The sequence below is a fragment of the Paralichthys olivaceus genome, chromosome 18, assembly GCF_024713975.1.
Source record: "Paralichthys olivaceus isolate ysfri-2021 chromosome 18, ASM2471397v2, whole genome shotgun sequence".
Lineage (NCBI taxonomy): Eukaryota > Metazoa > Chordata > Actinopteri > Pleuronectiformes > Paralichthyidae > Paralichthys > Paralichthys olivaceus.
Genome location: NC_091110.1, coordinates 10,935,798 through 10,946,584, shown reverse-complemented (window position 1 = coordinate 10,946,584; position 10,787 = coordinate 10,935,798). Strand labels below are relative to the sequence as shown.

General features: G+C 41.9%; 3 protein-coding genes across 10 annotated transcripts in view; 2 read left to right on the top strand and 1 right to left on the bottom strand.

The window, feature by feature from the left end:
* The first annotated feature begins 236 nt into the window (after positions 1 to 236).
* On the top strand, positions 237 to 4,198 carry hspa5 (heat shock protein 5). Its single transcript, XM_020081857.2, has 9 exons — positions 237 to 422; positions 947 to 1,098; positions 1,297 to 1,528; positions 1,633 to 1,770; positions 1,868 to 1,980; positions 2,085 to 2,475; positions 2,584 to 2,821; positions 2,907 to 3,074; positions 3,183 to 4,198. Exons 2-9 carry the CDS (start codon positions 983 to 985, stop codon positions 3,749 to 3,751), a joined length of 1,965 nt encoding a protein of 654 aa, XP_019937416.1. The 5' UTR covers positions 237 to 422; positions 947 to 982; the 3' UTR covers positions 3,752 to 4,198.
* A 97-nt stretch (positions 4,199 to 4,295) lies between these two features.
* Positions 4,296 to 7,776, bottom strand: rabepk (Rab9 effector protein with kelch motifs). Of its 5 annotated transcripts, none has more exons than XM_020081859.2 (9): positions 7,545 to 7,752; positions 7,323 to 7,440; positions 7,132 to 7,186; positions 6,884 to 7,038; positions 6,401 to 6,556; positions 5,955 to 6,119; positions 5,094 to 5,243; positions 4,786 to 4,935; positions 4,296 to 4,650 (listed from the first exon to the last, which is right to left on the bottom strand). In XM_020081859.2, the coding sequence occupies exons 3-9, from the start codon at positions 7,182 to 7,184 to the stop codon at positions 4,439 to 4,441; spliced, it is 1,041 nt and encodes a 346-aa protein (XP_019937418.2). In that variant the 5' UTR covers positions 7,185 to 7,186; positions 7,323 to 7,440; positions 7,545 to 7,752; the 3' UTR covers positions 4,296 to 4,438. The 5 variants fall into 5 exon arrangements, with proteins under 5 accessions (XP_019937418.2, XP_069369610.1, XP_019937419.2 ...); XM_069513509.1 differs by having other exon boundaries at positions 7,362 to 7,440; XM_020081860.2 differs by having other exon boundaries at positions 7,362 to 7,776.
* Positions 7,777 to 7,988: 212 nt separating this feature from the next.
* Positions 7,989 to 10,787, top strand: part of rgs3a (regulator of G protein signaling 3a) — a 133,287-nt gene continuing 130,488 nt past the window's right edge. For all 4 annotated transcript variants that reach the window (XM_069513464.1, XM_069513463.1, XM_020081849.2 and 1 more), the window contains exon 1: positions 7,989 to 8,234. In XM_069513464.1, the coding sequence (XP_069369565.1) occupies positions 8,210 to 8,234 (25 nt within the window). In that variant the 5' untranslated portion in view covers positions 7,989 to 8,209. The remainder of the gene's footprint in view (positions 8,235 to 10,787) is intronic.

Sequence of the window (10,787 nt, the reverse complement as noted above, 5' to 3'; positions counted from 1 at the left end):
AGCAGCAGTAACTTCTGATCTGTGAAGTATAGACATTCAGCCATGCCCGGTCAGTTGAATGGCGTGTCGCTGCACCAACCTACTTCCTGGAGCTGGCCTGACAGACAGCCAATCAGCTTAGGCGACGGTGGTGCAAAAGCGGTGACGTCGCCGCGACCTGACGTGCACCGAATCAGCGGCGGCCAGCGTACCGGGGAGAGCCAATCAGCGCCTTCCAACGAGCAGCCGCTCGGCCAATCGCGCGGCTCCACGACGGGGAAGAAGTGACGGCTTATAAATGGAGAGAGCGGCCGATCATAGAGCATCACTTCACAGAGAACAGAGTACAGACACACAGAGAGGAGAAGACACGCTTTGCAACGAGAGAACACACGTAGAGGCAGCGTCAGGGCCGAGGATTCACTCATAATACTGCGGTTCAAGTACGTATACTCTTGTTGTGAATATGACAATGCGGAAATGTAATATTTCATAATTTCTACAAGGCAGTTTCTTCACCACCACCTGGGCAGCTAAGCTAACATTTGAGCAGAGTGGTGTATTTAACCAAAGTGTATCTTGTATTTTTTATCCAGGATGTACAGTAACTATGACTGCAATGTTCCATTCATTAAGATAATATACTTTTAACAATACTTAATATTTACTCTCACATGCCTGCTAGACACTGTAACGTGGTTAGCTAGCTACCGGCGGATGGAGGAAAAATGTGCTAACAATCAATAGAAAGAGTGGGTGGTCCATTCAGTTTACTCATTTTCTTCCAAGGCTTAATATTTGACGTTTTGCGGGGATTCATTAGCCGAGGTCCCGGCCATCATAGGTCTGAAGCCCGGTGAATGACTCGGAGCATTAGCATAAGCGGTCGCGGGCGTGAACATGGGAGGCAGACAGCACACGTCACGTTAGCACGGCCACGTTTTTACATTGTTCTGCTTCTCTTCAGGTTTCTCTGTAGATCCGAGCCTTAAAAGAAGCGGAGATGAAGCTGCTGTGGGTCGTAATGCTGGTGACCGGCACTGTGTTTGCCGATGACGACGACAAGAAGGAGAATGTGGGGACCGTGGTTGGAATCGACCTGGGCACGACCTACTCATGGTGAGGAAAAGAGTGATCATGGCATGGTTGTTTTATTCTTTTAGAAATCAATGTAATAATACATGTTTGAAATGAGATACTCCTAGTCTCTGAAAATAGTGATCATGGCTGATTGTTTAATTAATTTTTTTTAGAAATCAATCTCATACTAGATGTTTTAAATGAAATATCGCTAATCTCTAAAATGTCTTCCTTTAGTGTCGGGGTGTTCAAGAATGGTCGCGTGGAGATCATTGCCAACGACCAGGGTAACCGCATCACCCCATCATACGTGGCCTTCACCAGTGAGGGCGAGCGTCTGATCGGTGATGCCGCTAAGAACCAGCTGACCTCTAACCCCGAGAACACGGTTTTCGATGCCAAGAGATTGATTGGACGCACTTGGGGTGACTCCACTGTGCAGCAGGACATCAAATACCTGCCCTTCAAGGTCAGTCTCTGCTCACTATAGTTATGGTTGTATGGTCAAAAGATCATCGGGTAATGGTTAAGTGACATACTTGGATATTAATGTTGATGGCTGTCTCTCTTTAGGTCACTGAGAAGAAGACCAAGCCCCATATCCAGGTTGACATTGGTGGTGGCCAGATGAAGTCATTTGCTCCTGAAGAGATCTCTGCCATGGTGCTGACTAAGATGAAGGAGACTGCTGAGGCTTACCTGGGCAAGAAGGTATGAAAAATGCTCAAAAAAATGCATCAAAGAACATTCCAGTCCTTAAATATATTGTATATTTGAGTCTTATTTTCTCCTTTTTTTTCGCCCTCAGGTCACACACGCTGTGGTCACTGTCCCTGCATACTTCAATGATGCCCAGCGTCAGGCTACTAAGGATGCTGGAACCATCGCTGGTCTGATCGTCATGAGAATCATCAATGAGCCGTAAGTCTCCAATGAAAATGATTTAATCACCTTTTCATTTAATGGGGTGAACATGTTTTCCTCTCTTGCTTATATTAAAAAACAACCATTACTGTTTCTTTTAGAACTGCTGCTGCCATTGCTTATGGTCTGGACAAGAGAGATGGCGAGAAGAACATTCTTGTGTTCGATCTGGGTGGCGGCACCTTCGATGTCTCCCTCTTGACCATCGACAATGGTGTGTTTGAAGTGGTGGCCACCAACGGTGACACTCACCTGGGAGGTGAGGACTTCGACCAGCGCGTCATGGAGCACTTCATCAAGCTGTACAAGAAGAAAACTGGCAAAGATGTGCGCAAAGACAACCGTGCTGTGCAGAAGCTGCGTCGTGAGGTTGAGAAGGCAAAGAGGGGGCTGTCCGCCCAGCACCAGGCCCGCATTGAGATCGAGTCCTTCTTTGAGGGAGAAGACTTCTCTGAGACTCTGACCCGTGCCAAGTTTGAAGAGCTGAACATGGTAATTCATTGTGTAACAGTTCAATTGTTTAAATGCAAAGACTACACCACAACTTAAAACTATTAATATTTTTGATAAGCTTATTAATCATGTCTTCTGTTCTTCCAGGACCTGTTCCGTTCCACCATGAAGCCTGTGCAGAAGGTGCTGGAAGATTCCGACCTGAAGAAATCTGACATCGATGAGATTGTCCTGGTTGGAGGCTCCACCCGTATCCCCAAAATTCAGCAGCTGGTGAAGGAGTTCTTCAATGGCAAGGAGCCATCTAGGGGCATCAACCCTGATGAGGCTGTGGCATATGGAGCTGCTGTGCAGGCTGGAGTGCTCTCTGGAGAGGAGGACACTGGTAAGTCATTACCCTCATAATAGTTTTGCACTGAACTACACTTTCAAATTGTATCCAGTTTATTAAATGTTGTCCTCTCTTGCAGGTGATGTGGTTCTTCTGGATGTGTGCCCACTGACTCTTGGTATTGAGACAGTTGGAGGAGTCATGACCAAACTGATCCCCAGGAACACTGTGGTGCCCACCAAGAAATCTCAGATCTTCTCTACAGCCTCTGATAACCAGCCCACTGTCACCATTAAGGTCTATGAAGGTAAGAATTGGACATTACACTGTAAAACAAATCTGAGTCATATTTGTATTTTCTTTGTATGCAGACAGAAAAACACTACCCAAGATTAATTATTGACTCTCTCTTCAGGTGAGCGTCCTCTGACAAAAGACAACCATCTGCTGGGAACCTTCGACCTGACAGGCATCCCTCCTGCCCCTCGTGGCGTACCACAGATTGAAGTCACTTTTGAAATCGATGTCAACGGCATTCTGAGAGTCACCGCTGAAGACAAGGGCACAGGCAACAAGAACAAGATCACAATCACCAACGACCAGAACCGTCTGACACCTGAGGACATTGAGCGCATGGTGAACGATGCCGAGCGCTTTGCCGATGAGGACAAGAGGCTGAAGGAGAGGATCGATGCCCGCAACGAGCTGGAGAGCTACGCCTACTCTCTGAAGAACCAGATCGGCGACAAGGAGAAGCTTGGCGGCAAGCTGTCTGATGATGATAAGGAAGCCATTGAGAAGGCAGTGGAGGAGAAGATTGAGTGGATGGAGTCACACCAAGATGCTGAGCTGGAAGACTTCCAGGCCAAGAAGAAGGAGCTGGAGGAAGTGGTTCAACCCATTATCAGCAAGCTTTATGGCAGTGCGGGCGGACCCCCACCTGAGGGCGCTGAGAGCGAGCAAGATGAGAAAGATGAGTTATAGGCAGGTTTTGAAATCATCTGAGTCATCTCTCCTGTCGCCCCTTCCCTCTCTGGTAGTGGCATCTAGATGTGTATATATTGGACTGATGGGACTCAATTAGTGAGTGGAATGGTTGGGAAGGGGTGGCGATAACGAGCAACCATACTGAATCTTCAGAAAGACTTTTAAAAGGGTTTCAGTGTGCGAGAGGTGTTCTCTTCGCTGGAAGGCGGAGATATTCATCAGCCCAATATGAGGCTTGCTGCTGCTGTTCTCAGGCAGTCCTAATGGGGTACTCTTGTGGGGAGGGGCTTAGCGGGGTGGGCGGGCAGTTGTTTGTGGGTCCCTTGAGTAGAGTGTCTGTGGGATCAAAGGCTCATTGTGTTCACAGGCAATTATAAAAGTTATTTATTGAATCTGGTCATTGTACTTCGGGAAAGACATTGAAATAAATGTTTGATATATAAACTCTTTTGTCTCATGCATTCATTTATGATTTTTGGGTACAACATACATAATACTGACAGAAATAAATCACTGGCTCAAATGAATACAAATCCAGCTGTTTCAATTCCCCTGATTTATTTCTGTATTTGCTCAACAATGTTTACAGCATCAATATTTATACAAGGCTTAGAAACACATTGACCATATCACAATGGAATCAAAACATTTTATTACAACTTGAGTATATGAATATTACAAACATCAGGTCACAACAGTCACAATACAGTCATTATGTATGACACCTGTTGTGTCCATCCCTCCAAACACAAAGGCCAGATGTATCGTCTCTGCGGCAGCAGGGCTGTTGACCTGCTCTTCTTCATGCACCTTCCAGGGCAACAAACACATGGAATGGTCCAAGCGGTTGGGTGGCATATCTCCTTTGAATGTCATTAGGAACCATCTAGCTTTTTCTGCAAGCAGACAATATTATATCATAAGTGTGGAAATAGTTTTTTGTTGAACTACACTGCTTCCTTTATATAGGACATTTTAGATATAAGCTGAATATATGGAAGAAAATATAAAATCTGTTAAAGGTAGGCTACCTGTGTTGAATCTGTACATGGAGTTACTGGCTCCTTCTGTAGTCATCCCTCCAAAGATGTAGATGTTCTTCCCCAGCACCACAGCTGAGTGGGCTGCTACTCCAGGTGGGATATCTCCTTTTGTCTGCACTTTCTCCCACTTCATACTCTCTTAAACAACAGACACACACTTGTTACTCATTTAGAACTATCCCAGCTCAAAGTTTTTACAGCATTTTCACCCTGCACTGTGATCATCATCTGAGATAAAGGCAGCTTAAAACTTAAATCCTCTGAAAATAATTGACGACAGATGAGTTCAGCCTTACCTGTGTGGAGAGAGTACATGTCATTGTGGAATTTTTCTCCAGCCATGCCTCCATGAATGTAGATCTTCGAACCCACTGCTACAATAATGTGGCCGTGTCTGGCGGGTGGGTGTCTGCCTTGTGTTTCTGGTTGGGACCAGGTGAAAGACACTAGAACACATTCACATTAAAGTTTAAAAATTAATTCCACTTCTCCTTTTTCTGGTATGGCAAAAAAAGTTTAGGTGAAAAATGCCTTATTGATTTTGCCTCGTGCATATCTTGTATTGATTAAAAAGATTTAAAGACTAGTTATACCAAATGAGTTTGGTAGAATTTTTGGGCCAAAACGCTGTTTGTCTTTTTTTCCCCTCAGTCATCCGTTTAAAAAAATATATAAAATCAAATCAAGTCAAATCAAATATAATCAAATTTACAGACTGCATGCTTTAACCTTACCAGGTGCCAAAATCACACCTGCATGGATCTAACAACGTGTAACGCACCCATGATCATATCTATTTTCATCACTAAACATTTGAGAAATAGTTTTTGCCATGTGACTTCTTCTGCATTTCTGCTTCTATAAAAACACTGAGGTTTCTCATATGAGCTCCTTAACTGTCACACATGGTTATTGAATTGAACAAACCATGTTGATTCAGACTGTTTGGTATTCTCAAGGTAATTCAGTGAAAAAGTAATTTTACCTTGATGAAATAATAAGGGGCAGGAAAAGATTTCTGCATACTTGAGCAAAGTGAAGGTTGAAATAAAATGACTGTTGACCATTGGCAGTCAAAATGAAATTGAAGCTAAGTCTGCATCTTTTATAGCTGCTTGTTACAACTGTATTAGACATCTGGTTTATTCAACACAAACCTGCATCAAAGACATGAAGTTTTTGGTCAGACACAGGGGAAGCTCCTGCTTCACCTCCAGAGAAGACATACAATGTGTCCCCGAGGCAGGCTGAGTTGGTGTGATATGTCCTCGGACCAGGGGGCGTCCCATTTACTGATACATCCTTCCAGTGAGCCCTATTGTCTGGATAAGTATACAAATGACAGAATGGATTGTTTTCTATTCACAGAAAGCAATGGCCCCACATGATAGAATCAACTTGTATGACGATTCCAAAGAAACAGTATTTGTTACAGCACAGTGAAAAACCAAAATGACTTATGTATCACTGCCATACGACAAAGTCTGCAGGTTTTCACATCAGATGATTTCATATCAGCAATTCCACTGAACCAAGCCTAGATTATCTGTGAAATCTATCTGATCATAAACATATAACCAGGTAAACCTAATTTTGGATTTACCTGCTAGCTGTAAATTCTGGATACAACTGCGATTGCCACTCTGCTGTGCACCCCCAAACACCCACAGGCTCTGTGGGCAGCTCTCTGGCACAAAGCTGCAGTGTTCATATCGTGCCTCCAAACCCTCCCACTCCGGAATGTCCCATTCATGATTATCTGGTGAGAGTCAGATACAACAAAATTATAAAGAAATAGCCTCTGATGTTATGAACAAATTCTCCAACGAAACACTATAAATGGACCTCCTCTCATTACACATACTGTTGTTAGCATGAGCATGAATGAAAGTTACCTGCAGTCAAAATAATGCAACTTTATTTAAAAACTGTATTTATCTATAACACCACATGGACACATTTTCATCAAAAATGGAGGGGAATATTACTTGGAAGGGTATCTCCAGATCATTAACAAAAATTTGGTGTAAAACATTTTCAAAGTTATTGCCACATATAGGTAAAAGACAATGTAAATGTTTTTTACCTAGATTTATGAAATGTGAATGTGAGAAACTTCCACTGGGGTTGGCTCCTCCAACAATCAGGATTCTCCCTTTGTCTCCGTCTCCAGATGAAGTAAATGTGCAGGTGTGACCCACACCGACTCCTGGAGCGCTCCCCCTGGGCATCAGAGAATACCTGTTGACAACAACAACATTTTAGCAAAAGCACGGTAACATTTTACATTTCGCAAGATCACAAGTTGCTCGAAATGAATCTTGATTCACTTACCACATGCCTTGTTTGGGTTTATCTAGGGGCTCAAGCACTGGGAGAAACTCCATAGCTGCCAAACACATATGAATGAATTGTATTTCCGTTCTATCTTCAATGATCAATGCATTACATTTTCTGTGTTGATTCTGTGCAGAAAGAAACAGCTGATAGAAATCTAACCTTGGTCAAAATAATAGTTTACTTACTAAAGACTTTCAGAAGATGGTATGCACAGAAGCCCTTACGTGAAATGTAGCTCCAGTCAAAGCAACCCTTGATTGATTCTAATAGTTGTTACTGTCTTAGTGCGTGTGAGTCGTCAGCCTTGTGTTTGAAATGCAGGTTAATAAAACGCCAGTGAACTGTAAACACACCGTCAAGCTACTACAAGCTAACACTAGCATGACAGGAGCTTCCTCCACACTCACTTCCGGGTTCAAAGCGTAGAGACTAACAATCCGACATCAGAAATCGCTCTCAGTGAGCACCGATCTGTATTTAATGGCTGTTGTTTTTAGGAATAACGATGAATGAAACTGTAAACTTCTCTCGCCTCCCAGCCACAACACAGCTCTACGTAAAAAAGCTACGCAAAGTGGTGGGTGGACTGACAACGTCCGCAACCCAACCGTAGTTGCCATGGTTGCCTAAAGCGCATGCGCAGTACGCTCATCCTCACCGCCCGCAGCTTAATGTGACAATAAGCGGCCATTAAAGTTCCGTTATATTATTTATTATTTAAATCAGTAAAGTGAATGAATCGCGTGGTTAAACAATTTAATTCAATACCTTCTTCTTTTTCTTCTTCTTCTACTTCTTCTTCTTCTTCTTCGTCTTCTTCTTCTACTTCTTCCTCTTCTTCACTCCCATAAAAGGGTAGCTAAAGTGACAGCAGCGCCACTATTTTTTTCCCACTGGTAATTGGAGTCACAGAGTTTGTTAATGAGAAGAAGTAAACTTTGGAAAAAGGACATTTAGGAAATGATTATAGTTTTAAAGACGCTTCCAGGAAACCATTCACTTCCAGCTGGAGCAGAAGTGGCCTCTGCTGTTAGCTGAGTTTGTGACCTTCTTTCTTCTCCAGGTAGCTGACATGTGGACCAAGATGGCAGCCACAGGTGTGTTGTCTTGTCTTGCTTTAATTCTATCCATTACCCAGACATGTGTTGAAACCCAGAGCTTTACATCCCAGTCCACGTGTTGCTTTTTGTTAAGTTGAGCAGTTATATTTGATCAGGCCAAAATGTTACGCCTGGTAGACCAATATAACCAAAAATACAAAATACATCTGAATATTCACACATTCAAACAGTCCTGAAGCAGACTTTTTACTACTGTTTTGATATTATCAAAGAAAAATGTGTAAGTTTCAGACTCATTCTCCAGCTCCCCAAATTACAGATAAAAAAGTATTAATGCTTCAGATGAGATACTGTGGGAAGTTTGTTATAGTGTAAATGTGAGCGATGTCAGAATAGTGAAACAGCATTCACGATGAACCACTTGATATATTTTTAACTATATTTAACATCAACAAGTGAATGAACAGAACTGCAGCTGATGTGGTGGAGGAGCGACATCTTGTGGTTTTGTGTAGATTTGTCAGGAACTTTGTCTTAAACAAAATGAAAAGAAAACTGAAATATTTTATTAGTTTCATGATACATGTTAAATAGAAAATATAATATACATTTTTTAAAATATTAATTTGCTTTGCGTTATCACTGTCATGAGATTGCACTTCAACATGTAGCCAGTAGGCTGCGCCATTGTATCTTTTCTGAAAATGTCAAGTTGTATGTACTTAAGTTTTCTGTTTGGGTTTTTTAAAATGTATATTATGCAGTCTAGTCCTCAAGATCATTTATCAATTTATTTATATAGTATGAACAACGGATATAACTTTTGTCATTTTAGGATAAATGCAAAATGTATTCTCTAAAAAACAGCGCAAATGTATTTGACTTGCCTTAATTTAGGTTTGTTAAAGTCACTGGGCCTTATAAGGAAAAGGTAAGAGAGAGAGAGAGAGAGACACAGAGATAGAGAACAAGAGCAGTGATGTGCCTTGAATCGGCTTCATTTAAAAATGAGGGACGATAAAGATTTAATCTGAGATATACATTTAAAAAGTCACACACTGACGTGAATGCAAAGTGCCACAGTCAGCAGTGCTGCAGACACAGTCCCATTAGAAGCCAAGTTATCAGATTCTGAATTAATCTGTAGACATTGCCCTCACTGCTTATATTTTCTAAAAGAAAAAAAAGGCCTTCTTCTTCTTGGAACATATAGAATGTGAAAAAAGCCAATTTGTCTTTCTGAGACTGTGGCTGTTTCAAGACAACTTGTACTAGAACTGTTTGTACCCACTGAAGCACATTGTACTGATGGCTGTGTTCATAAACACAAACATCCTGTATAAGAAGTTAAAAAAAAAATGGAGATCAGTAAGAAGTCCAGTATTTAAATGTTGTGCTGCGGGAATACAGATTTGATTCTAGACAATATATCTAAAAATGTTACTTAAACACAGGAAGTGAGTAAAACTTCCCACGTACACTGCTATGCTGAAGCAGTAGCTCATACTGACCTGTCAAATAAACAGGGCAAAAAGGAGACTGCAACAAGCCATTAACCCAAAAGAAATGTGAGGCTTTGTTATATTATAGACTTTGGAGATTTACAGCATTGCTGCAGAGCTGTCAGCAGCCCTGAGCCCTTCTGCAGCTTCATAACAACGTGTCATCCTGAAATGGATAACAGTTTCACAGGGTTGCTTTGAGGGAGTGTCCCAGTTAGCAGCCCAGCGGAGTTTGACTTGAATTACAGTTCAAAAATAAGAAGTCAGTGGTCCTTTTGTGAATGTGGTCGGTTTGCAACTAAGGATTATTTCATTTATTGATTATTTTTATGAATTTTTTAGCCAATATTATATCAGAAAAGAATCATCCTGTCAACAAGGAACCAAAGGTTGTGTCTTAAAATTATTTAATTTTGTCCGAAAACTGTCCAAAAAACCCCAAAGTTGTAAATTACAATGACGTAAAGCAAAATAAACTTTTAATTTGAGAATATTCATGCAGTGGAGTTTTTTCATGATGAATTAATTATTGACTATGACATTTAACATATTATTTCAGCCCTTTTATTATTTATTGCAAAGCCAGCTTCATCTGCAACTTTCTTTGCCTTTATTTTCCTTTTCCATAACGACACACCCTGAACCTTGCGGTGTTATTTCATAGACGTGCACAATGTGCCATTCACTGTATTGATTTAGCAGCCGTGCCCTCCATTCACTTTGCTCATGTGTCCCCTGTGGCAATCTGGACATCTCTCCACACGGCCCTCTCTCTTCTCTCTCCCCCAGTGAGGGAGATCACCTCCAGCCAGAACTGCATAGTCATGCCCCAATCTTCCGGCACAAATTGAAAATTCATCTGTTTGAAGAGCACGTTCCGCTCTCTCCTACATATCTCCTCCATCTTAATTAAGTCTCCCTTGCCTTTCCAGTTTCACCTGATATTGCACCTTCCTCACACTGCTCTGCCTTCGCACTAACTGTTACTTGCAATTCCTTATCATGCCTCAACCACACAGGAATATTTGTGCTTTTTATCGTCGGAGCTGTGTGGTTTTCGAACCACAACTTGTTTGTGATGGTGACC

Excerpts from the sequence above, each read along its gene's own strand:
- rabepk (XM_020081860.2), bottom strand. The coding sequence starts at position 7,184 with ATGGAGTTTCTCCCAGTGCTTGAGCCCCTAGATAAACCCAAACAAGGC. Across the intron at positions 5,244-5,954 it reads ACTTCATGTCTTTGATGCAG|TGTCTTTCACCTGGTCCCAA; the intron begins GTTTGTGTTGAA and ends AATGTGTTCTAG. Across the intron at positions 4,936-5,093 it reads CATGTACTCTCTCCACACAG|AGAGTATGAAGTGGGAGAAA; the intron begins GTAAGGCTGAAC and ends CTGTTGTTTAAG.
- hspa5 (XM_020081857.2), top strand. The coding sequence starts at position 983 with ATGAAGCTGCTGTGGGTCGTAATGCTGGTGACCGGCACTGTGTTTGCC. Across the intron at positions 1,099-1,296 it reads CTGGGCACGACCTACTCATG|TGTCGGGGTGTTCAAGAATG; the intron begins GTGAGGAAAAGA and ends GTCTTCCTTTAG. Across the intron at positions 1,529-1,632 it reads TCAAATACCTGCCCTTCAAG|GTCACTGAGAAGAAGACCAA; the intron begins GTCAGTCTCTGC and ends GTCTCTCTTTAG.